Genomic DNA, 25,868 nt, shown 5'->3' on the forward strand with positions numbered 1-25,868 from the left:
GGATTTCTGGTTGTTCCGGTTTTCTGGAGACAGTCTAAATATATACTTAAAATATAAGCATAAACTATGAAGTGCTAAATTGTATTTAACCGATTGAAATCAATACACTTCTAAAGCAGGGTTTGTTTGATACATATTAATCCACTTAAAATATATTATAATGTACCATGTATACAATATAAAGAACATGATTTTATTTAACAGACACAAGAGTATATTGATCCACTTAGAAAAGTGACCAATTGCAAAAGCAGAGTCTGGTTACCCAATACAGGGACGGTATATTACACGGTATTGGACTGTTTGCCGGATTTCTGGAAGCCGGATAAGAAGTCCGGCACTGCATTTGTTTTGTAATCCATAGTGAAACTCTCCTCGCTGGGGAGGTAGAAACAGTGTTACAAAATGGCAGACGATGTGGAAATCGACGTCGAGGGAGATTTTGACTTCAAACTCGAGTGAGTAATTTCTATTTAGAATATGTCTTTGGAGACTAATTTTTTCATATTTGATGTCCTACAGTCGAAAGATAGTTACTGTAAGTTACTAAAGCCTCTTACTTTATTTCTGTTGGCTTCCAGTTTCTTCCATTCAACTGTAAACTGAGATTTGGCAGGTGTCCGTTCAACTTCAAAACATCAAATCAAAGTTTTAATTATTATATTTGATAATACGATTTTAATTACAAAACATTCTTTGTTATCATGGATTTATATCTAATAGCTATCTTTTTCGTTATTCAATTTGTTAATTCGAAAATCGAATTTGTTTTCTCCTCGGTATTTCATAACTGCATCATAAAAACAAAAATAAAAGAATTAAAGAAATTTTAAGTATCTTCAGTCGGGCTTTATTTTGTATTTAGTTTGTTCGGTTCTTTGAATTATAATCCTGATTTAACTTTTTATCATTCTGGTGCCAAGTAAAATAAGAATTTGTAATATCCTCTTGAAGATATCGGTGTAGTCGATTATAATGTTTAATCTAAAAATGAAATAAAAATATGCTTTGGCGATTGTCAAATGAAATCTGTTGCGTCACGTAAGACCAGATAATTGGATGGATTTTGCTTGTGTCGTCCCGTTACTCCAAAAATATCTGTAAATTATCCTCTCTCCCTCTTTCTCTTTCTCTCTTGTTTATATACTAGGAGCACGCATTAATCGTGTGTCTAAGCAACCTCCGATATCAATATTTTGAAATTTGAATTTTTGTTTATTTTTTTGTTCTCTAATTTTCGAGTAGTTAGTGGGTGCATGTAAAGGGAATAACTGTCCATTACTCAGTTTTTATTCTTTGGCACTTATTTTAAATAAAATCCTTTCTCGTCCACTCCCCCAAATACTCGGATTCTTTACGAAAGACGAACAACGTTCTCGATTCGACAAGAAATTAAATTTAATATTTATTTTGGTTTATGGTTACTAGTATAGATAAAGATGTTATAGTTTACCTCCAAGTCAACCCTAGTCTAGTAGATTTTTGCTCGAAAGCATTTCAGCTGCGATCCTCTTGTCTGTCTTTCTGTGTGTGTGTGTGTGATACAGGACTGCATTATTTAATTTGTATTGCCTTTTTTGTACGGTGTGAGAAAGAATCAGCTGCTGTTTCTATAGATTAGAATTTTTTCCCCCTTTTTTAAAAAATATATTATTTCACCTGTCTCGTGAGATGGACGCAAATAGTATAAATTTACCAGGAAAAGGGTACGAAATTTGCTGAGAGGAGATGCCAAAGTGTAAAAAATTAAATTTGTTTGACTAAGGTTGCTAAGTGAAAGCTATTTTGAACATCCATCAATCGGAGTTTAGAGGCAGGTGTAATAGTAAAAATCTATCTTTTTTTGTTTTTAAAGGTGGATGATATGAGAAAGATTCTAGCAGATCACCTAGAAGCTCTATATTTAACATGAAATGAAGGAGTAACCTGAGAGTTAGTTGAGTTTGAGATGGAATTTTGATTCCAGTTTGTATCATTCCATTACACTTTTGTTATTCTTTCTCATTAGGCCAAAGACGTTTTTTGTTATCGTGGAGGGAGATGTCCTGTTTCCCCTCTTGTATCAGATCTCCAGTTAGTTTAACATGATCAGCCAGCATTGTACTATCACAATGCTCAACATTTTTTGAGGAAGGTGATAACAACGTGAAACTTGGAGTTGTGAAAAAGTGCAGCATCAGTTTTGAATAAATGATTATATAGTGGTGTACAGAGAGAGAGGGAGAGAGAGAGAAAGAGGAATGGGGAATTGTCTGCAATGAGTGTAACAGAGTCTACTTGCATTCATTCAAAGCAGGAAATTCAATTTCTAACTATTTCAAGTCTTATGCTTGTGTACCTTCAGCATGAAACTCAGAGCTATGATGAAGGGATTCTTTTACTTTGAATACATACATACATATATACATGCATATATATATATATATATATATATATATATATATATATATATATATATGTGTGTGTGTGTGTGTGTGTGTGTGTGTGTGTATATCAGGTCATTAAGAATGATATGTCTGATTTTCTTATGCACCAACTTTGACAGTCGTTAACTCTAATGTTTTATTCTGACAATTCTTTGTTTTACAACATTGAAGACTTACATCATTACTTTTTGAAATGCAATTCATGGTGTCTGATTATATTGTGAGTTTTCCCTTGTAAATCAATTTTTGTGAATCCATGGATAGATAAAAAATTTGTGTTGTTTATGAATATGAGTTCCGTCGTGGAACCAATGCATCCCAGACAGCTTGAAGCATCAGTGAGGTGTTTGGTGAAGATGCGGGGATTGAACGCACAGTACGTCAATAGTTTGAGATGTTCCAGTCTGGAACTCTTGAAAATTAGCCCCATAGTAGACCTGAGACCAAGTAGATGATGATGAGTTGGAAATTGTAGTGGAAGTGGATAGATCTCAAACTACACGTGAGTTAACAGTAAGGTTTGATGTTCTGATCCCAACTGTATTGGACCATCTGAAACAAATTGGCAAGGTAAAGAAGCTGGACAAGTGGGTACCACACGAACTGAACGAGCATCAAACAACACATTGTCTTGAAACTTGCTGTTCTTTACTGTCATGGCATAAAAGCAAACCATTTTTGCATCATATTGTTACGTGTGATGAAAAATGGATTCTTTTCAACAATAGCAAGTGTTCTGCATGGTGGTTGGATAGAGACAAAGTGACAAAACACAATCCAAAAAAGAATATTCACCTAAAAAGCTAATAGTGTCTGTTTGGTGGTCCAGTGCTGGTGTCATCCACTATAGCTTCATGAGATCTGGTAAGTCAATTACAGTGGATGTATACATCAACCAATTGGATGAAATGATGAGTGAACTTGGAATGAAACAACTGAGATTGCTCAATAGAGACAGGCCAATTCTCTTGCAAAACAATCCTTGGCCACATGTTGCACAAAGAACGCAGCACCTGATGAACCAGAAGACTGCATCAAGCTCTAATGTCTGCTATGCTATGGTTTCTGCTGCTGAATGCCCTAATGCCAGTCACCCACTTTACAGGGTGTACTGGGTGCTTTTTACTTAGCCTCAGCACCAGCAGGGCCATGTAAAGAGTAACCCACAAGGCAAGACACCTCAACTAAAGTGGGGTAGTATTGAGAAATGTAGCTTTGTGCCTGGGGGACAGAAACAGATTTTTTACTGTAGAGGAGGTACATGGCTTAAAGACCTCCTTCTGTCAGGAATGACCATGGTATTGCACCTAGAAAGTTACCCTCCAAGACATAAGTCCAGGTAAGATTATTTATGGAAGATCAGCAGTCACCCATGCATTCCAGCTTCCCCTCTTCATGCCACTGATGTTATCTAAGGGAAAAGCAATGGGTGAGACAGCTTGGCACTAGTGACATTGCTACAGCTGAGTGAACTGGATCAATGTGAACTAAAGTATCTTGTTCAAGAACACTACACAGCCCAGTCTTGGAATCAAACTTACTACCTCATGATTGTGAGTCCAATGCTCTAAGCACTAAACCATGTGAGCCCACCTAGATATACATAATCTTTATCAGCATTGTTTTATACCCACTTTTCATGCTGGCATGAATTGGATGGGTTGCAGGAAGACTGCTTCTTGCTTGCATTTCATTTTTGGAATGGTTTCTATAGCTAGACATCCTTCCTAATACTATCTATTTTACAGAATGTACTTGGGGTGTTTTTCATGGAACCAGTTTGTAGAGAGGTGGGCATGTCTTTGACATGACTACTCTGGCCTGCATGGGTGGTGGACTTAATCCATCACCACCACATGGTCCTAGGTTGCTTTTAGCAAAGGTGTCCACTCTGTTGTTGTAAGAATTTAAGTCAGGTCTGCAGTTTGAGGATACCTTCCTCCGTCCTTCTCTTCAGTCTTGGAGGCTGTTCAAAAGTCTTACAAAACATTCCCTGTCCCTTAGTGCAAAGAAATCATGAAATCTTCTTTTGAAGATTGTAAAAATGTGGTTTTAAAGGAAATCTGTCTGCCATTATTAAAAGGTTGATTGAGAACCCATTCTTTGCTTGTGATTTGACTGTTTAATTTCTTGTTTTTTCTTTTCATGTTCTTATTTTTAGACCAAATGGAATCATTGCATATGATGTTAATGAATTACCATCAAAAAGTGCCAATCTGTTACCAGAATACACCAATCCTCCATGGATGTTGGAACAAGTAGGTTGTTGTTGTTAATCTTGTTTCTTGTTTATAGATTCTTATGTTGAGAAAAAACATCAGATTGCAATTCACTCCCAATAAACGGTAATTGCTCAGTCTTCTTGAAGTTCTGGATCTGCCATATGTACAGCTTTAAGAAAAGGTGGCTGGAGTGAAGCTAATCAACATAGATTGAACAAAAACTGGATTATGAGTCATTATATCCTTGTCCTTTTTTTTTCCCCGCTGGCTTGGGTTGGATAATACAACAGGAACTGACAAACGATGGGACTGCACTGAGCTCCAACGTGCTTTGGCATGGTTTATACAGCTGGATATCTTTCATAATGCCAACCACATTTTTCATAGCACCAGCATCAGTGAGGTCACCAAATAGCTTGTGAGATGAGACCCGTCAACTAAGTGGCAGTTTTGAGAGAGATGAAAGTATGTGTGTGTGTGTATTGTACATGCATACATGCTTGCATATATTGTATATGCATATATTGTACATGCATGTATTGCATGTGCATATACATGCATGCATATATTGTAAGAATGTAATTTTAATGTCCACTTTTCCGTGCTTGCAAAGGTCGGATGGAGTTTATTGAGGCAAATTTTTCTACAGACAGATGTCCTTCCAGTTGCCAGCCCTCATCTATTATTAAGTTAGGGAATATTTCTCTATTGCTTGACAAGTTTTCACAGAATATTGCAAATGAATGAGATTCATTTACAGCAATTGCACAATGACAAGACAAGGAAACAATACACATTATACACACAATTATGTACATCACACACACACACACACACACACATATATATAAAGTGAATGACATGGCACTCCATCGGTTATGAAGACGAGGGTTCGAGTTGATCTGATCGACAGAACAGCCTGCTCATGAAATTAAAGTGCAAGTGACTGAGCACTCTACAGACACGTGTACCCTTAATGTAGTTCTTGGGGAGATTCAGCGTAACACAGTGTGACAAGGCTGGCCCTTTGAAATACAGGAAGAAAGAGTGAGAGAAAGTTGTGGTGAAAGAGTACAGTAGGGTTCGCCACCACCCCCTGCCAGAGCCACGTGGAGCTTTAGGTGTTTTTGCTCAATAAACACAATGGCCGGTCTGGGAATCGAAACCACGCTCCTATGACTGCAAGTCCACTGCCCTAGCCACTGGGTCATTGTGCCTCCCCATAAAGTGTATAGATAGGAATGCAATATCCAGGCGAGTACCATTCAAGCACTGAGTTTTAATGAGCACCTGGAATTACTTGAAATAAGCATTCCCACTGTGTTTTATCCGATGGGTAAATCCTGGGTTTGCTTCTCTAGGTTATGAATATTTAACTGAGTGTTTATTCAGTACAGTAATGATGAATACAGAGATTAGTACACGTGTCATCATCATCATCATCATCGTTTAACGTCTGTTTTCCATGCTAGCAAGGGTTAGATGGTTCAACCGGGGTCCGGGAAGCCAGGAGGCTGCACCAGGCTCCAGTCTGATCTGGCAGTGTTTCTACAGCTGGATGCCCTTCCTAACGCCGACCACTCTGTGAGTGTAGTGGGTGCTTTTTACATGCCACCGGCACGGGCCAGAGGAAGCTGGCAATAACCACGATCAAGTTGGTGCTTTTTACGTGCCACCGGCATGGAAGCCAATCAAGTCAAGTCAATAATTTTGTTGTTGTTTCTACAGTCAATTATAACATATTTCTTTTAATTTGTTGAATCACCATCTGTGAGTTATCAGAGGATGTGCAGATTAGTTATGGTTCAGTTCAGTCCATTATCACTGAAGATTTGGGTTTGAGATGTGTGTCTGCCAAGTTTGTGCCAAAACTGCTTTCAGCTGACTAAAAGAACACTCGGGTTTCAGTTGGACAAAATCTCGATTGTGTTGAGAACAATGAAAAGTTTTTGAAAATTTTTCATAGGCCTCTGAGCAGATATCGCCAAGCTTTTGGCAAAATTTGGTGCAGATTCTTTGCTCAACTTTCTCTGTCATGGTCAATGCAATGAACACACACTGCATGTTACTTCCAAGCACTGCTGTAAACAGCAGAAGTGAGCTAAAATCTTAAAACTTAGTGCACATGCATAGCAGAGTTCAAGGTCAATCTGTGCCAAACAGCTTTAATCTGTATGCTTTAACTTCATTAGTAATGCAACAGTCTAGATACTTATTGATCAGACCACATATATAATGTATGTGTGTGTGTATGGTATATTATATGCATATTACATTTGGTTTTAACTTTCTTTTTCTAGGGGTGGACTTTGGACAGTTGTATGGATGAAAAGTCAAAAGCCACAATTGAGAAAATGTTACAAGAAGAACAGTATCCTTTTGTTAAGACACACACAAACATACAAATTATACACCATTCTGTTATTGAAACATCAAAGTCATCACCATCCTATTCTCAGTTTAATATCTACTTTTCTGTGCTAGCAGGGTCAGATGGACCTTGTTGAGACAGGTTTTCTATGGTTCGATGCTTTTCCTGTCACCAATTCTGACTTGTTTTTAAGCAAGACAATATTTCCCTATGGCTGAACTTGTTTTTCATGAAAGATTGAAAACAAATGACAATAAACACATACACATACTCATGTCTTGCACACACACACACACACACACACACGTACTTGCACAAGGTGGGCTAAAAGTTACACATCAAAACATTTGACATTCTTTTTATATTACGTTATTATTATTCATTTTGTCCATCATGTACAAGTATGTGTGCATTCATCATTATTTTATTTACTTTATTCAATTTTAGAAAAATTAAAGCATGTCTTTGACAAATCCGAAGCATACTGAACTTATTTTTGTGCATGACTTTTGGCCCACCCTTTATATGATGAGCTTATTCTTTCAGTTTCCATCTACCAAATCCACTGACAAGGCTTTAGTCAGCTTAGAGCTATTATATAATAAATCTGCCTATGATGTCACTGACTGGAACTGAACCCAGAACCATGTAGTTGGAAAGTGAACTTTCTTAATTACACAGCCATTGGTAATGTTTTATAATAGTTTAATTGAGTAAGGAGTGGGCTCTGCACTCATAACCTTTTTTTTTATGATGTTAAGGTGTGATTTGGAAGCCTTATTTAGTTGGTAGTTCTATGAAAGTGGGACGCTACAAAGAAATTCCCCTGTTGCTTTGCATTTCAAAGTGTTTTCTTTCAATGTGTTAAGATATTATATGAATGGAAAAGGTGTTGCTAAAATGATTCATGAAAAGTCGCCAAAAACTCCTGTCAAGCGCAAACCAGTAACTAACAAGAAGTTATGGACAGCCGATGAGAAGAAACTCTTTCAACAAGGATTGGTGAGTCAAAGACCTTGTTTCATTTATTTATTTATTATCTCTTTTATATTTTCTTTGTTTCAGTCACTAGATTGCGGCCATGCTGTGGCAATGCTTTGAGAGGTTTAGTTGAACAAATTGACCCCAGAATTTATTTTTAAGTCTGGTACTTTGCTGAACCACTAAGTACAGGGATGTAAACAAACCAACAAAGTGGTGGGTGAATGAATGGAAATGTGAAGAAACACATGCACACACACACACAACAGACTTCTACACTGTCCTATTCATTCAGAAGGCAAACGCATTGGTCAGCCCAGGGCCGTAAAATAAAACACTTGCCTAAAGTGCAGCACAGCCTGCTTGCACCTATTTTTATTTTTTTATTATTTTTCTTAATCTCCAGCTCATACCAATATGGAAAACAGACGTTAAATAATGATGATGACGATGTGACTGATGATGATGATGATGATAACATTTTGTATAAAGTGGTAAACTTTTTGGTTATGGGTTTCCCATAGGCCAATCTTTATTTTACTGCATTTCTTACATAATTAGGGCAGAATAAATACCACAAGGTATTTTTGAATCATAACAGTGGTTTATTAGCATTTGTCTTCTCGGTGAGTATATCAATGATCTATACACACACAAAGGCAGTGACCTGCTGAATCATTAGCATGCTGGGCAAAATGCTTCTTGACATTTCATCCGTCTTTACGTTCTGAGTTCAAATTCCGCCAGGGTCAACTTCGCCTTTAATCCTTTTGGGATCGATAAATTAAATACCAGTGAAACACTGGGGTCGATGTAATTGACTACTCCCCCCATTCACATATACGTGTGTATGACTGTTGGGGTGATGAGGACTGTCTAGTTGTAGGATGACTGAGGACTTGTGTGGCGACTTTGTTTAACCCTTTAGCATTCAGAATACTCTGTCAAATGTAATGTTTATTTATTCTCATTGAATAATGGCATGATCGTTTATTTTCAGAATAATATTGTAGGGAAAGTGTGAGAGGCCGGATCTGACCAGTTTGAGGATAAAACAATGCTGAATATTTTGACCAGATATGACTGGTTTAAATGCTAAAGGGTTAAAGTGAAAAAGAGTTGTGCACCATCATTCTCTCATCCACGACCACCTTAACCCTTTAGCATCCAGATTACTCTGTCAAATAGAATGCTGCTTTTTATTTATATTATTTTGAATTAATCATGCAGTGTTTTATAGCTTCAAGATTTCAGTGATGTATAATTTTAGAATGACATTGTAGGGTAGGTGTGAGAGGTCAGATCTGGTTAGTTTGAACATAAAACAGATAGAATATTTGGGTCAGATATGGCCAGTTTAAATGCTAAAGGGTTAAATCTAGTGACAAGATCAAGTCGAGATGTTTGGGGATAAAGACAGATGGTCAAGATGTCTTGCTTGCTCCACAGTGCATTGCTGCAGCTGCCTTCCTCTCTGTTGGGCCATAAAAGTTTCTTCTGCAATGTCTGCCAGATTCATTCTTTACATGTGTAGATAGGTAATCCCTAACTCACCTGTTGGCTACCCTCACCTGGTGTAGCCTTCCTGTTGAAATGGCTTACCAGGATGTGACTGTCATTGAATGCAAACAGCTACTTGGAGCCACAGATGAGAGTTGGGAGTGAGGTGGAGACTAAAAAGGACAAACCACCTCTAAAAGTGTGACAGATTCCCCCACTGTCAAAGGTACTACCCCTCCCTGACAGCCTCTACACACATATATACTTAAATGATGAAATTATGCACAATTTTTGTCGGCAAAATTTTATTTTACTCACAAAGCCATTGGTCTGTCTTGTACTATATTGTCCTACTTGTCTTTTCTTTTTAAAGAAAATTGTAGTATATAATTTGAGAGAGATTTGACTGCTGTTTCATCTTGGTTGTGAGGTTACATAGAGGCTCCCTCGTTGATTCATTTTGTTAAGACTAACTTGATTATCATTTTTCCTGCAGATAGCATCTCTGAGATATCTCTATCAGTAGCTTATCCTTCTAAAAGCTTGTTAAAAGCTCTCAGAACTTCTGCCCATTTCTTACTCCACATCGTTTTGCTTTCATTCAATTTTACTGGATAATTCTTTTTTAATTTTATGTTTTTTGCTTTTCTTTTCTAACTTTTTTTTTTGCATTTTAGGAGCTCTATGGAAGGAGTTGGAAAAAAATTGCTCTTCTCATTCCTGAAAGAACAAGTTTACAAGTGAAGAATTATGCACAGCACTATTTTAAGAATATGGTATGTTGTATTTAAAAAGTATCCTTAGCTGTGAGTCTTTATAAGGTGTGTAGCCATACAAGTGAGCCTGTACAATATGTGTGTTTATGAGTTTGCATAAGGGAAGGTTTGTGGCTTAGTGGTAAGGGTGTTGCACTCACAATCACAAGATGGTAGTTTCAATTCCTGGACCAGGCGTTGCATTGTGTTATTGAACAGAACACTTCATTTCATATTGCTCAAGTCCATTCAGCTGTAAATGAGTAACCATGTGTTGGACCAGCATCCCATTTAAGGGGAATATTGTGATTTTGATCACTTATACACCATGGAAACCAAGTAACTGGCCCTGTGAGTCATAGGATTTGAGGCCCTAATATCCAGGGATTGTTCATGATAAGCACGACAACCCAGCAAATGTGCTTTCATTAGGAAAAAGAGCTGGAAAGTGAAGAAAATGGGAATACAAGAGAAAGTAAAGGAATACAAATTGTTTATTGTTTGGTGATTAACCCTTTAGCATTCAGGTTACTCAGTCAAATGTAATCCTTATTTATTCACCTTATTTTGAATTAATCATGCATTATATTTTACATTTGAGATTTTAATGATATGATTGCTTATTTTTAGAATGACATTGTAGGGTAGATGGGAGAAGCCAGATCTGGCTGGTCTGAACATAAAAGACACTCATTCCTCTATCATGCTTTCATATCCTTCAGTATTGTACCCTGCTCAGTTAAGAGGGCTTTGTCTTGCAGGTACTTGGTGAGCTCAATAGTGCTGGTGCTATACAAAACAACACCCAGTACATTGTGTAAAAAGTGGTTGGTACTAGGAAGGGCATCCAGCCATAAAAACCATACCAAAGCAGACATTAAAGTTCTGTGTAGCCTTCTGGGCTTGTCAGTTCATGTTGAACTGTTCAACCCATAGCAGCATTGAAAAAGGGATGTTAAATGATGATGATATACAACAGGCTTCTTTCAGTTTCCTTCTATTAAATCCACTCACAAGGCTTTGGTTAACCCAAGGCTGTAGTAGAAGCTACTTGCCCAAAGTACCGTATCATGGAACTGAATCCAAAACTACATATGGTTGGAACTAAGCTCCTTAACCACACAATCACCCCTATCCCTCTTTTCTCATCAGAATAAATTAGTAATTAGCCTTTCTTTAATATCTTAGAGGCTACTTACTCTATTTTTGGTTTTTGGTAATGTTTTGCTATATTATTTTCTTGTTTCTTCTTTTTATTACAAATTTTAATCTAGTTGAAACAAAAACCTAATGTATCAGAGAAGCCGATAAGTTTGCTGCAGCATAATTCAATCAAAGACCCTCTGTCAACCACTCTAGCATCTGTGACCACAGCACAACCCACTGTTTATACTGTTAATACAAAGAGGAAAAAGCCTCCTTCCCATCAAAATGGTATGGTGTCACCACCTTGTAGCGTTGTTGTCAACTCCATGGACTTGATATCTGTTAACAGTGACAAGATGAACATCTCCATCACCAACCTTGATGTTCTGACTCCACTTGACCAAAACAAAGCCACATTGAATAGTGAATCTGAGGATGAAGACATTGATGTTGACATTGAAAGTGTGGATAACTTGGAGAACAACCAAGTTTTGAACAATCGGTCAGCATCTCCAAACTCTGTCTATTTCGCACTTTTGAAGTCTGCCAACATCAAGAAACAGAGTTGTGCAAAAGTGAAAAAGAAACTGCCTCCGTCTAATCCAGTCTGCATTAATGTAGCCCAGACCTGTGTCAATGGGAATTCATTGGTGAAACCTGATCCAGTAGTGCCATTGGCACAACACTGTCCTCAACCTGTTGATAATGATGCAGTTCCTGGTTCCGAAATTGACTGTGATACAGATATGACAAAGGACCCACAAGACGAGGAACTGGCTCCACCACCTGTAGATGAAACAGAGGAAATGGATAATTTTGACAGCCTTTGTAAGTTTAATCTTGTTTCTATGGTTATTCTAATAAACTTATTATTTTTTTGTTTACTGAATGCATGCGGCATAGCTGTATGGTTAAGAACATTGTTTTGCAATAATGCGACCCCTCCTCACTTCCTGGTTCAATCTTACTGTGTGACATCTCGCCCAAGTGGTTTTATCTACAGCCCTAGTTCAACCCAGAAGAGATGGGAACTGGAAGTCTGTCTGCTGTCAATTAATGGACTTAATCTAGCATCTGATTCAACACCACACTTGGCCTGTTACCTGTTTAATAGGGACCACTCTGTTACAAGCATTTGGGCCACATTTTAATGCTGAAGGTATCAAGACCTTATTCTCCCACCAACCAGTCTTGGAAGTCTTGCAAAAAGGTCATGAGTATGGTTCTTATTCTTCTAAGATATGATGGCTGGTGGGTGTGTGGTTTAGAAGTTTGTTTTGGAAGTACATGATCTTGGGTTCAGTTCTGCTGTGTAGTATCTTCAGTAAATGTCTTCTACTGTAGCATTGGGCTGACCAACATGCGTATGTGTTTGTGTGTGTGTGTACATATATATATATATTGGATATTTAATGAGTATTCTTTTCATTCAGCTGAAGAAAAATCAATCCCTTGCATAGTACCAAGTGAAGAAATAGTCCTTGACTATGAACATATCAGTGAAGAAGAAAGAAAGGCTTTTCCAGAATTCTTTGATGGAAGACTTTCCAAAACACCACAACGATATTTGAAAATCAGGAATTACATGTTGGATTGCTGGTAAGTGTTTCTTGGGGTTTGAAAAAAAGGGGTGGGGAGTTTACTTAGTCTTCCTTTCTTTACTGTTATGTAATCAATTGGCATGCTAGAGATAGCAGCTAAATCTGGCTCAAATCATAGCCGACAGTCTTAAAATCAAGAAGGATACATAGAAAAGTTAGTCCTACATATAGATATAGTAGTTATATAGTTCCTTCCTGAGTCATATGGACTCATAGGGCTGGTTTAATGGATTCTCTGACATATATACTCCCTGGGACAGGACTCTGGTCCATCACAGTAGTCCTAGATATACTGCCTGAAATAAAGATTTGATGGTCATGATTGGAATGCCTTTGATTATAGGTTTGTTCATTCGGAGCCCATCTGGAGGTAGACAATAACATGAGAGTAAAGTCACCAGAGATGTTACATTTCTGGAACTCATTGTTTGGAGTAATTAGCATTATTTTCGTCATTATCATCATCATCATCATTAATGTTTTATTGTTCACTTGGCTTGATGCATCTTTTCAAGTGTAGCATAATGCCAAATGGTTTCTGTCCTTGTCTCTGTGAGACCCAATGCTCAAAGCCCTGCATAATGCCAAATGGTTTCTGTCCTTGCCTCTGTGAGGTCCAACACTTGAAGGGTGCTTTTACGTGCCACCGGCATAGGTGCCATTTGCGTAACACCATTATTTGCCATGACTGCGATTTTACTTGGCTTGATGGGTCTTTTTCTCAAGCACAGCATAATGTCAAAGGTCTTGGTCATTGCCTCTGTGAGGCTCAACATCCAAAAGGAGCTCAACCACTTTGCCTCTGTGAGGCTCAATGCTCAAAAGTTGCTTTTTATGTGCCATCTGTACGGGTGCCACGTGACACCAGCATCAGCCACAACTGTGATTTCACTTGGCTTGATGAGTCTTCTCAAGTACAGCATGTTGCCAAAAGTCTCAGTCACTAGTCACTGCCTCTGTGAGGCCCAAAGTTCAGAGATCATGTTTCACCACTACATCCCATGTTTTCCTGGGTTTACCTCTACCACAGGTTCCCTGCACAGTTAGGGATTGGCATTTCTTTACACAGCTTTCCTCACCCATATGCATCACATGACCATACCAGTGCATTCATTTCTCTTGCACACCACATCTGATGCCTCTTATGCCCAACTTTTCTCCAGTAGTATAATAATTTGCTATCATTTTTGTTACAACAGGAAAGCCTGCAAACCTTCATTCTTAAATAAAACCTCAGTCCGTCCTGGTTTGAAAAACTGCGGAGATGTGAACTGCATCGGTAAAATCCATACTTATATTGAAAGCATTGGCGCCATAAATTTTGGATGTGGTAAGAATAACTTTAAATTCCTAATCAAGAATTTATTCAATTTATTCATGGTCTTTTATTCTATTTGTTTATTTGTTTTATATTTGTCTTTTTGTGCTAGCATGAGTTAGTTGTGTACATATTATTGAACCATTGTTTTAAAGCCAGTTGCCCTTTCTGTCATTAATTAACCTTCACCTAGTTTTTGAGTAAGGGATTTATTTTTATTCTCTACATCTTTGGAAGTGTAGAGCTGGTGGAAGATTTGTTGACTGGGAATTATCAACATAGTTCACTGTTTCATGTTTATGTGTGTGTACGTGTGTGTTTCTTTCTCTCTCTTTATGTCTGTGTGTATTTCTCTATAAGTCTCTCTTTTTCTCTTTCTTTTATTTGTTTGTCTCTTTCTCTCTTTGTATGTATGTATGTATGGCTCTCTCACACTCTCTCTTTCTCTTCTGAACTCCCCTTTCTCTCCCTTTTTCCCTCTCTCATCTCTTCCCACTCTCCCATCTCCCTCCCTCTCTGCCCTTCTCTCCTTCCCTCTCTCTCCCTCTCTCTTCTTGTATATGTCTTTACCTTTCTGTTGTTCTCTATCTTTATTTTGCTTCCCAGAACAAGCATCTTACAATCAGCTACCAAAATCTTCAACATCAACAACGAAGAAGACATGTGCAAATGAAGAGGTTCCGGACCAGCAGACTAGCAAGTTAGATGCTATGGTGAATATTTACTTCATAATTTTTTTCTTTAACTCTTTCATTACCATACTTTCTTTGAAATACACTCTTTGTTTCAATTAATTTTGAAAATAATGAAGAATTTGTAGTAAAGATTGTTTGCCAACACAACATGGCAGTCCTGGTTTAGGACGAATGTTGCTGTAATTTAACCCCAGGAGACATCGTCCCCAGCTGGCTATACGACATGATCTGTGTCCTTATATTTTCGAACAAGGGAATCTAGCACTCCTACTCAGCTCAAAACAATATCTGTGTATCACGATTTCCAAGTTATTTCCTTCATCAGCACAGAATAATTGTTTGGCTAGAGGTGGCGCTACCAAATTCCTGTTTGAAATGTATAGTTTTCAAAGTGACAACTAGTCACTGATCTATAAATTAGAAAATTACTATTTTTAAATCTCACAGCGTGAGATATTCAGCAACAGTACTTTGTAGTAAAGATTGTTTGCCAACATAACATGGCAGTCCTGGTTTAGGACGAATGTTGCTGTAATTTAGCCCCAGGAGACATTGTCTCCAGCTGGCTATATGACACGATCTGTGTCCTTATTTTTTTGAACAAGGGAATCCAGCACCCCCACTCAGCTCAAAACGTTGTGAGATTTAAAAATAGTAATTTTCTAATGAAGAATTTATTCAAATAACTTTATCATTCTTAACCTGATGTTTGGAATATAAATGAACATGAAATTTTGATGGAAGGTTTTAATTTAGATGACTTTAAAAAGGGAAGTTTGTATCATGGAACCAGGGGACAATTTCAGGTGAGTTGGTATCAAAGGGGTTCAAAGAGTGCTTAATATTAATCTTTATATCTTTTAGCTGTTTCCATCATTGAACTGTGGCCATGCTGAGGCACTGTCTTGAAGGGTTGAGTTAAACAAATTGACCCCAGTACTTACTTTTAACCCTTTAGCATTTAAACCAACCATATCTGGCCAAAATATTCTACCTGTTTTATGTTCAAACCAACCAGATCTGGCATCTCATGCCAACCCTAAAATGTCATTCTAAAAACAAATGGTTACCTCATCAAAATCTCAAAACTATAAGATAATGCATAATTAATTCAAAACTGTGAATGCTAAAGGATTAAACCTGGTACTTATTCTGTCAGTCTCTGCTGAACTAAGTTACAGGGATGTAAACAAACCAATACCAGTTGTGAAGTGGTGGTGGTGGTGGACAAACACAAAAAGGCACACACACACATTCCCATACATCACTTTCTAGTATATTATGGTTGCATAACGAAATACAGTGTCCCTACACATCATTAATATTCACATACATATATGTACGACAGGCTTCTTTCAATTTCTGTCTAAATCCACTCACAAGGCTTTGGTAGACCCACAGCTATCATGAAAGATATATGCCTAAAATGCCATGTAGTGGGACCTTACCTATGAAAATGAAGATATTGGAAGGGGTCTATTAGTAGCAGAAATAGTTACCAAACCCCTGAAATTCTAACCTTAGAAACAGAACTTGCTGCTCTAAGACAACACTTTTGTAACTGCTTCAGATTTTGCTTGTATATTTGTTTCAGAGACCCAGACGAAAGCGTGTAAAAGATGATGAGGGTTTCTGGGTTTGTGATACGATTTCTAAAGACAAAACAGCCGAGGTAAATCTTGATTTTTTAATCTTTTATTTTCTGCTATTTCTTTAGTAAATATATCGTCATTATCGTCATTTAACATCCATTTTTCATGCTGGCATGGATTGGATGGTTTAACAGGATCCAATGAGCTGTAGGGCTGCATTGTGCTCCAATGTCAGCTTTGGCATGAATTCTTTAGCTGAATGCCCTTTCTTATGCCCACCACTTTACAGTGTGTACTGCATGCTTTATTAGGCCACTAGCTCTAGGAGGTTTACCAAGTAATTTACATGAAAAGGAAAAAGGGAGAAAAGGAAAAGCCTTCCTTGACTAAGTGGGAAGTATTAGAGAAGGTGGAATGGTGGCTTTATGCCAGGGGTAAACAGTGGCGTCTTGCTATGGGGAAGATACATGACTACTCCACATTTATATAAGAGTGGGCGGGAGTTAAGGTATGCAAGTATTTCAAAATATCTCACAGAGTGATGACCGTTCCCTGCATAGTTACAGGCTGCTCTTTGGTAAGGCATGGCACCCGTTCAGCCACCCTGCCAGGGATATGGTGAAATGATGGGACTGCAGCATGGCAGATTGTGAAGAGGTAGTGGAAGAGCTCAACTGAGCCAATGATGCTTCTTATATTGATGCTGAGCGGAAGAACCCTAGAAGATCAATGGTCAAGGTTAGGGCAGCAAGCTGGCAGAAACGTTAGCACACTGGGCGAAATGCTTAGCGGTATTTCGTCTGTCGCTACGTTCTGAGTTCAAATTCCGCCGAGGTCGACTTTGCCTTTCATCCTTTCGGGGTCGATAAATTAAGTACCAGTTATGCACTGGGGTTGATGTAATCGACTTAACCCCTTGTTTGCCTCCTCTATGTTTAGCCCCTTGTGGGCAGTAAAGAAATAAGAAGATCAATGGTCAAGATCAGCAAGCTCTATCAAGTGAGTAACTGCAATGCACCTATAGGGGTAACTATAGAGTAACTGCAATGCATCTATAGGGGTAACTATAGAGTAACTGCAATGCATCCATGGTTGTGTAATCAGTTAATGAAAGATTCATTATGACTCAAGCTCTCAATTCAAATTCATAATAATGGAATTGAATGGTGACAGAGAGTCATGGGAATCCATGAAAGCAGTGAGCAAAAATAAGGTGTAAGTATCTGGGAAAAAGGTATTTACTTACCTTTATTTATTTTAACCTTTTTCCTCTTTTTTTCTTTCCTTGTTCTTTCTCTCCTGTCTTGAAAGTTACTTGATAACCTCACTAGTGCTGGTGCCAGAGAAAAAGCAGTCAGTACACACTGTGGTGTGGTTGACACTAAGAAGAGCATCCTACCTCAGAAACTGTGCCAAAGTTTATATTGGCACTTGTTGCAGTCCTGCAGCTCATTGGATCCTTTTGAACAATCCAACCCATGTCAGTATGATAAAATGGAAAACAGATGTTAAATGATGATGGTGACGGTCTTTTATCTTTTACCTTTTCCTTTTTTTAGTCATTAGACTATGGCCATGCTGGGGCACTGCTTTGAAGAATTTTAGCCGAACTTATTATTTTTGTAAAGCCTGGTACTTATTCTGTTGGTCTCTTTTGCTGAACCGCTAGGCTACAGGGATGTAAACACACCAACAGTGGTTGTCAAGCAGTGATAGGGGACAAACATAGACACACACACACACACACAGATATATGTATATATATAACATGCTTCTTTCAGTTTCCATCTTCTAAATCCACATCCACTCATAAGGCTTTGGTCAAACTGAAGCTATATTAGAAGACACATGCCCAAGGTACCATGCAGTGGGACTGAACTTGAAACTATGTAGTTGAGAAGCAAACTTCTTACCAAACAGCCCTTCCTGCATGTATGTATGATGATGATGATGTTTTTTTTAAAGGTAGCAACAAAAATTGTATTTTGTGTGAAAATCAGTCAAAGCTAAATCACTGATAAAATTGGTAATCAGTATTAAATAGGGTACAGGTAGGTGTAGCTGTGTAATTTGCTTCCCAACCACATGGTTTTGGTTTCAGTTTCATTGTGTGGCACCTTGGGCAAGTGTCTGCTACTAGAGCCCTGGGCCAATCAAAACCTTACAAGTGGATTTAATAAGCAAAAGCTGAAAAAAAGCCCATCAAATATATATATGTGTGTGTGTGTGTGTATGAGTGTATTTTAAAAAGCTTTTGCAATGAATTCTTGATACTGTCACAATATTTGAAGAAAGATTTTCTTAAATTAAATTTTTTAAAATTATATAAAATAAATTTAAAAAAACAGAATGATATGACCCTTTGGAAAGGAAATTTTCATATTGTGTCAAGCAGTTTTGCTGTTTACAGTTTTACAAACGTGCAATATTATGGGGTAATTTATATTATTTTATGTTTATGTGTCCTTATCACATGTTGTAAATGGGTGTCACTATCATACAAACAGGGTCATTCGTTTCCAATGTCTGGGGAAACATGTCTGACCATGAAAAATACTACCTTGCTTGGAAACAGGCAAAGGTTGGCAAGAGGAAAAATATTCAGCCATAGGAAATCTGCATCGATAAATTCCACCTGACCCATGCAAGCATGGAAAAGTTGAAGTTAAAAGGACAATGATGATAATGACAATAAACATGCTCTTAACAACAACCATAGTAACCACAGCAATAACATGTCCATCATCAATACCTGTCCATCATCAATCTAATTTGTTTTTAATGTTTTCTTTTGTAGAACAAGGAATGTAATAAAGCCTCCCAACCCAAAATGAGCCGAACGAAACTTATTGAAGATCCATTCCGGTTAATTCCATGCCAGATGTTCCCAGAAGAAATGGTGAGTTTTGTTGATTTATGTTGCTATGTTACCCAGCTTGTGATGTGGCAGAGTCATTAGAATGTTGGATAAAATGCTATATAGTACTTGTTTCAACTTTCTGTACTCTGAGTTCAAATTCCACTGAGGTCAACTTTGCCTCTCATCCTTTCGGGAGTAAATTGGTGGCATTATTTGAGCATTGGATGAGATGTCTTGCAGTATCTATGTTGGTGGAATGTCACTGAGACAAGTGGTGAAGTTTAAGTTTTTCAGGGCCATATTCACAAGTGATGGGAGGCATGAGGCTGAATTGGAAGCTAGAATTACTATTGTTGGCACAATAATGTACCAGCTCCGGTAGTCGATCTTCACAAGAGAAGAGGTTGGTGAAGAACCAAACTCACTAACTTTTTTTCAGTTTTTGCACCTATCATCACCTGTGGTTATGAATGTTTGGTAACGCCCAAAAGAGAATGATTGCAAATTCAAGCAGTCAAAATGGAGCACATTTGAAGAATCTCTTAAGTAATATTACTCAAATTATTTACAATTGATGGATATTTGTCCTCATCTTGTTTGTTGTTAACCCTAACCCTCCAGCCTTCATCAGGTGTCTTGGGGAAATTTCGAACCAATGTTGTTGTTGTTGTTGTTGTAGTTGTTGTTGTTGTTGTTGCTGCTGTTGTTGTTGTTATTGTTGTTGTTGTTGTTGTTGTTGTTGTTCAGGTCACTGCCTGGAATCAAACTTGGAATCTTGGGGTTAGTAGCCTGCGCTCTTAACCACTACGCCATATACCCGTGGTTCAGAGCGCGGGCTACTAACCCCAAGATTCCGAGTTTGATTCCATAATAATAATAATAATAATAATAATAATAACAACATCGAAAAATACCTTAGGAATGAGAACCCAGGTTCAAAAGTTTGTGTTAACAACAAACAAGGTGAGGACAAATATCCGTCAATTGTAAATAATGTACATAATTCCTCCTCTTTCAAATATAGAACTGTAATATTTCTCAGTTAGATACATAGATCAGGGATCAGGGAGTCTCTTCAGGCAGAGCCACTACCTCTCTGCATTGAGATGTCACAGTTCCAGTACTATGGATGCATAATTATAATGTCACAAGAATCACAAGACAGATTCTCCAAGCCAAGCCAACTGGCAGGAGACTTAAAGGTTTATTAAATTGAGATCGTTTTATAATATCTATAGACTCAGTCGGTCACACTTGAGAATCCAGTTGGAAAGTGTTATGATGGTTGCTTCTGATGGGACCCTATGGAGGAGGTGTTTGAAGAATCTACACCCATGATCCTCCAGGAAAATTGGGTAGAGAAGATGGATGGATGAATCGAACTGATCAAAATTAGAGAAGGAGTAAATTGTTGAATAAAAATTTACTTTTATATCTGACAATGATATGTATTATATCATTGATTTACAAGGCTAATAAGGTCATTAGTTTGACTAATTTAATTGACAATGTTTGAAATGACACTAGTGCCAGTTGTACCAACCTTTACGCTTTTCATTTTGGACAGCACTGGTTGCAGGGATAGGAGAGGCTTGCATACAAGAACAAAGGTCACTGCTAATCTTTCACAAAATGAAAACACCTTTGCTAATGTTTACATAGAAGGCAGCAAGCTGGTAGAATCATTAACACACCAAACAAAATGCTGAGCAGTATTTTTTCTGCTCTTTACATTCAGAGTTCAAATCATGCTAAGATCAACTTTGCTTTTCTTCCCTTTGGGCATCAATAAAATAAAGTATCAATCAAGTACTGTAGTCAATGTAATCAACTTGTCCCATCCCCTCAAAAAGTTGCCAGCCTTGAACTTTGCTACTGACTAGTATCCTAGTCAGGGGAATGTTGTGATCTCAATCACTTAGACTCCTTGGAAACCATTTAATCAACCTTATGAGCCCCAGGGTTTGAGAGAAAATTAAAAGAAGAAGCCTATATGTATAGGTTCGGATGTGGCTGTGTGGTAAGAAGCTTGCTTCCCATCCACACAGTTCCAAGTTCAGTTCCGTTACATGGCACTTTGGGCATGTGTCTTTTACTACAGTCTTGGGCAGCCCGAAGCTTTATGAGTGGATTTGATAGACAGAAACTAAAAGAAGCCTGTCGTGTATGTCTTTGTATGTGTGTTTGTCCCCTGTTTGACAACCAGTGTTGGTGTGTTTATGTCCCAGTAACTTAACAGTTTGGCAAAGAAAAACAGTAGGATAAGTACCAATTTTTATAAAAGGTAAGTACTGGGATCAATTTGTTCAACTAAATTTTTTCAAGGCAGCGCTCCAGCATGGCTGCAAACAAGTAAAAGGTAAAAGAAAAAAGATGTATATGTGCAGATTCATGATGAAACCTGGCTGAGAGAGGCCCTAGATTAGCCAGGTTAACTACTGAGGCAATTAGATTAAAGTAGAGTGTTTTTACCTAAGGGATGCTTCATAATTTCTTTTAATTTTGCAGGCTCCTTTACATATAGATATTGAATCCTCTGCTCTAATCACCATGGATGTACATGCCCACATGTTTAAAACAGAAGTAGTTGGGCTTTTAGGAGGGGAATGTTCTCCTGAAGGCAACCGCATGAAAATAAAAACTGCTATGCCTTGTCGGAGTATAAGTACAGGTATTCAGTGTGAAATGGATGCAGGTAAGTACCTCCTTGCTTTTTTTTTTCTTTTTAATTCCTTAAATTCCTTTTTTCTTCTTTCACTTTTTATTATCACCATTATCATCTTTTTAACATCCATTTTTCCATGCTTGCATGGGTTGGATGGAATTTAGATGAAGTGTCACCAACCCTCATCTGTTTCTATGTAATATGTAAGCATGTATTTATGTATGTATGCTTATGTGTGTGTACATGCATGTATCTGTACATGTATGCTTGTGTATATCTGTACATATACATGTGTGTGTATGGCCTAGTAGATCAGAATGTCATGAGTTATAAAGTTTCTGAGTTCAAATTCAACCTGCCACTATATCACATCCATATGAATAAGATACTTCATGGTGATTTGAGATCATTCGAATCAAAATTATAGAGGTAATTATTGAATAAATAATTTTGCTTTCATATCTAATGGTGATGTCAATTATCTAATTATAATCCTATTATCATTGATATAGGATTATATCAATATCATATAGGAAGATGTTGGATGAGATGGTGAAAAATGATCTTTGGTTGTTGAGTCCGACAAAGGCAATGACAAGTGACCGAGACTTCTGTTGATTTGCTTTGCTTGAGAAGACATGTCAAGCTAAGTGAAACTGGCATGCGTTATATGGTTTGTGAAATTGTGGTAGTGGCATGTGCTGGTGACACATAAAAAGCACCTGTACTGGTGACATCTAAAAGACACCCAGTACGCTCTGTAAAGTGGTTGGTATTAGGAAGGGCATCCAGCAATAGAACTCATACCAAAACAGATGACTGGAGCCTTCTACAGCTCTCCAGCTTACCAGCTCCATTCAAAATGTCTAACCCATGCCAGCTTGGAAAACAGACATTAAATAATGATGATGATGATGATATTTTAGAAGACCATTTTAATAACGTCATTTGGTTGACTAATTATAGTTTAGGTACTTTCCTATTATCAACAGCCAATTAAAAAAAATATTAAAGGATTAATAAATAATATAATATATTCATGAAACAGGTGTAATATTTGATTGGCAAACTTTTGGAATAGCTATCACTTATAAAAGTTTCATTTAATTGTAATAGATATATTTTACAAGATTAATGAGGTTAATGAATAATTTAACTGATTATAATCCTATTTTAATTGATGTATTTTACTAGGCTGATAACATCATTAGTTTGATTAATTATAATTTGTCATTGATATATTTTGTAAGATTAGTGAAGTATATTATAGCCTGGTTAATTATAAACCTTATTCACATTATTTACAATTGACAGATATTTGTCCTCATCTTGTTTGTTGTTAACACAACGTTTCGGCTGATGTACCTTCCAGCCTTCATCAGGTGTCTTGGGGAAATTTCGAACCTGGGTTCTCATTCGTAAGGTATTTTTCAATGTTGTTGTTGTTGTTGCTGTTGTTTTTGTCCTCCCATATGACATCAGGACAGTATTCAAAAGTAATACAATACTTCGCAAATATCTCCTTCGAGTAAAACCACCAATAAAAGAGAATATGACTAAGAACTGCGTGTACTCCATCCCATGCAGCTGTGGTAGATTATACAAAGGCAAAACATGCCGCCCCCTCAAAATAAGGGTAGACTAACATCGCAAAGCTGTGACATGAGGCGATATTGATAAATCGGGTATAGCTGATCATGTATGGGAAAATGGAGACCACCTCCCCCTGTGGGATGGAGTTAAAATAATAGACAGAGAACACCACTGGAAAATACGAAAACTGAAAGAAGCAGCACATATGCTAGGACACAACAACCTCCTAAACAGACCAAGTACAGACATGAACAGCATATTGGGAACCGGTATTAAGGAAGGATAGAAAAATATTAGATTTATAAGTCCTAAAATTCACTCCATAATTGCCCACGGGCATATGGCATAGTGGTTAAGAGCGCAGGCTACTAACCCCAATATTCTGAGTTTGATTCCAGGCAGTGACCTGAGTAATAATAATAATAATAACAACAACAAAATACCTTAAGAATGAGAACCCAAGTTTGAAATTTCCCCAAGACACCTGATGAAGGCTGGAGGGTATATCAGCTGAAACGTTGTGTTAACAACAAACAAGATGAGGGCAAATATCTGTCAGTTGTAAATAATGTACATAATTCCTCCTCTCTTAGATATAGAACTGAATTATAAACCTATTATATATAATAATAAACGTGAAATTCTGTCTGCACAGAGTGCAGCTTTTTTAAGTTAGTCATTGATATAGTCTAAAAAGTGAAGGCCGATGGCTTAGTGGTGCACTCAGGATTGCTAAATTGTTTGAATCACAGTTTCAAATTTCCAGACCAATGATGCATTGTATTCTTCAGCAAAACAATTTCATATTACCCCAGTCCACTCAGCTGTAAATGGGTAACCTTGTGATGGACTGACATCCCATTCAGAGGAATGTCAGTCTGCCCATCTTGTCAGCAGTATGGCATCATTCAAAAACTACAACAATGCTCTGAAGCACATTGAGACCAGCAGTGTATAACAATATCCAGTAGTCTGATTGATAAAGTGATATTTTAAAAAGCTAATTATGTTTATTGAGATTTTTATAATCTAATTGTCATTGATAAATTTTATAAGTTCGTCTTGAGCGTATGAATGTTATCTTAATTATTTTCTTAATTTCTTTGTCTTTCTGTTTATTTTAGTGTCTCAAACTGAAGTGGGTACCGTCATAACTGAGTTAGGACAGTCTGTAGTTGGATGGTATCATTCACACCCTACATTTGCAGCCAACCCTTCCACTAGGGATATTGAAAGTCAACTAAAATATCAGGTGAGATCACTGGATTTGTTCTTTGTTCTGGGTAGAGGGTAAGCTAGCAGAATTGTTAGAGGGTTAGAAAAATGCTTTACAGTATTTCTTCCAGCTCTGTATGTTTTGGTTTCAAATCCTGCTGAAGTTGAATTTGCCTTACAACTGTTTGGGAAGGGTCCCAGTAACATAGAGTATCAGTGAACCAGTGAAATACTAGGGTTAGTAATATAGACTAACTCATTCCCCTCAAAATCGCTGGCCTTCTGTCTAAATGAGAAACAATTATTATTATTATTCAGTAGTCTTATTTTTATCATGTGCTGTCACTACACTACCGAGCACAGCTCTGTGTGCCTTGGGTATGTGCTGTGGTTTGTTGTGATGCTCTTATTTTCACTGTATTGAAGTTGTTTTACATAGGATGTGTGTGGGTCCTAGTAGTGCTATTTTCTATAGTAGTGCTATTTTCTATATACTTGTAAGACATCATCATCATCACCGCTGCCGCCGCCATTATTATTATTATTATTATTATTATTATTATTATTATTATTATTATTAAGGCAGCATGCTGGCAGAATTGTTAGCGTGCCAGGCAAAATGCTTTGCGACATTTTGTCTGTCCTTAAGTTCAAATTCCTTCCAGGTTTAATAAATCAAGTACCAGTGAAACATTGAGATCAATCTAATCTACTCGTCCTCTCCCCCAAAATGGCTGCCCTTGTGGCAAAATTTGAAGCCATTATTATTATTTACATTATTTACATTATTTACATATGCCCACGGGCATATGGCATAGTGGTTAAGAGCGCAGGCTACTAACCCCAAGGTTCCGAGTTCGATTCACGGCAGCGACCTGATTAATAATAGTAATAATAATAATAATAATAATAATAATAATAATAATAG

At 37.5% G+C, this 25,868-nt stretch overlaps 1 protein-coding gene across 1 annotated transcript; it reads left to right on the top strand.

Annotated features, from left to right (window-relative positions):
- On the top strand, positions 1-25,019 carry LOC106883004 (deubiquitinase MYSM1). Its single transcript, XM_014933863.2, has 13 exons — positions 1-458; positions 4,588-4,684; positions 6,949-7,019; positions 7,889-8,021; positions 10,178-10,276; positions 11,530-12,229; positions 12,835-13,000; positions 14,202-14,332; positions 14,927-15,033; positions 16,610-16,687; positions 19,405-19,506; positions 21,976-22,162; positions 24,850-25,019. Exons 1-13 carry the CDS (start codon positions 406-408, stop codon positions 25,017-25,019), a joined length of 2,094 nt encoding a protein of 697 aa, XP_014789349.1. The 5' UTR covers positions 1-405.
- Positions 25,020-25,868: the final 849 nt, after the last annotated feature.

The sequence above is a fragment of the Octopus bimaculoides genome, chromosome 23, assembly GCF_001194135.2.
Source record: "Octopus bimaculoides isolate UCB-OBI-ISO-001 chromosome 23, ASM119413v2, whole genome shotgun sequence".
Classification (NCBI taxonomy): Eukaryota; Metazoa; Mollusca; class Cephalopoda; order Octopoda; family Octopodidae; genus Octopus; species Octopus bimaculoides.

What these genes read in the sequence shown, in the direction of transcription:
- LOC106883004 (XM_014933863.2), top strand. Translation starts at nt 406, where the DNA reads ATGGCAGACGATGTGGAAATCGACGTCGAGGGAGATTTTGACTTCAAA. An exon ending in CGCCATAAATTTTGGATGTG is followed by an intron (nt 14,333 to 14,926) that starts GTAAGAATAACT and finishes TTTGCTTCCCAG; the next exon opens with AACAAGCATCTTACAATCAG. An exon ending in TCAGTGTGAAATGGATGCAG is followed by an intron (nt 22,163 to 24,849) that starts GTAAGTACCTCC and finishes TGTTTATTTTAG; the next exon opens with TGTCTCAAACTGAAGTGGGT.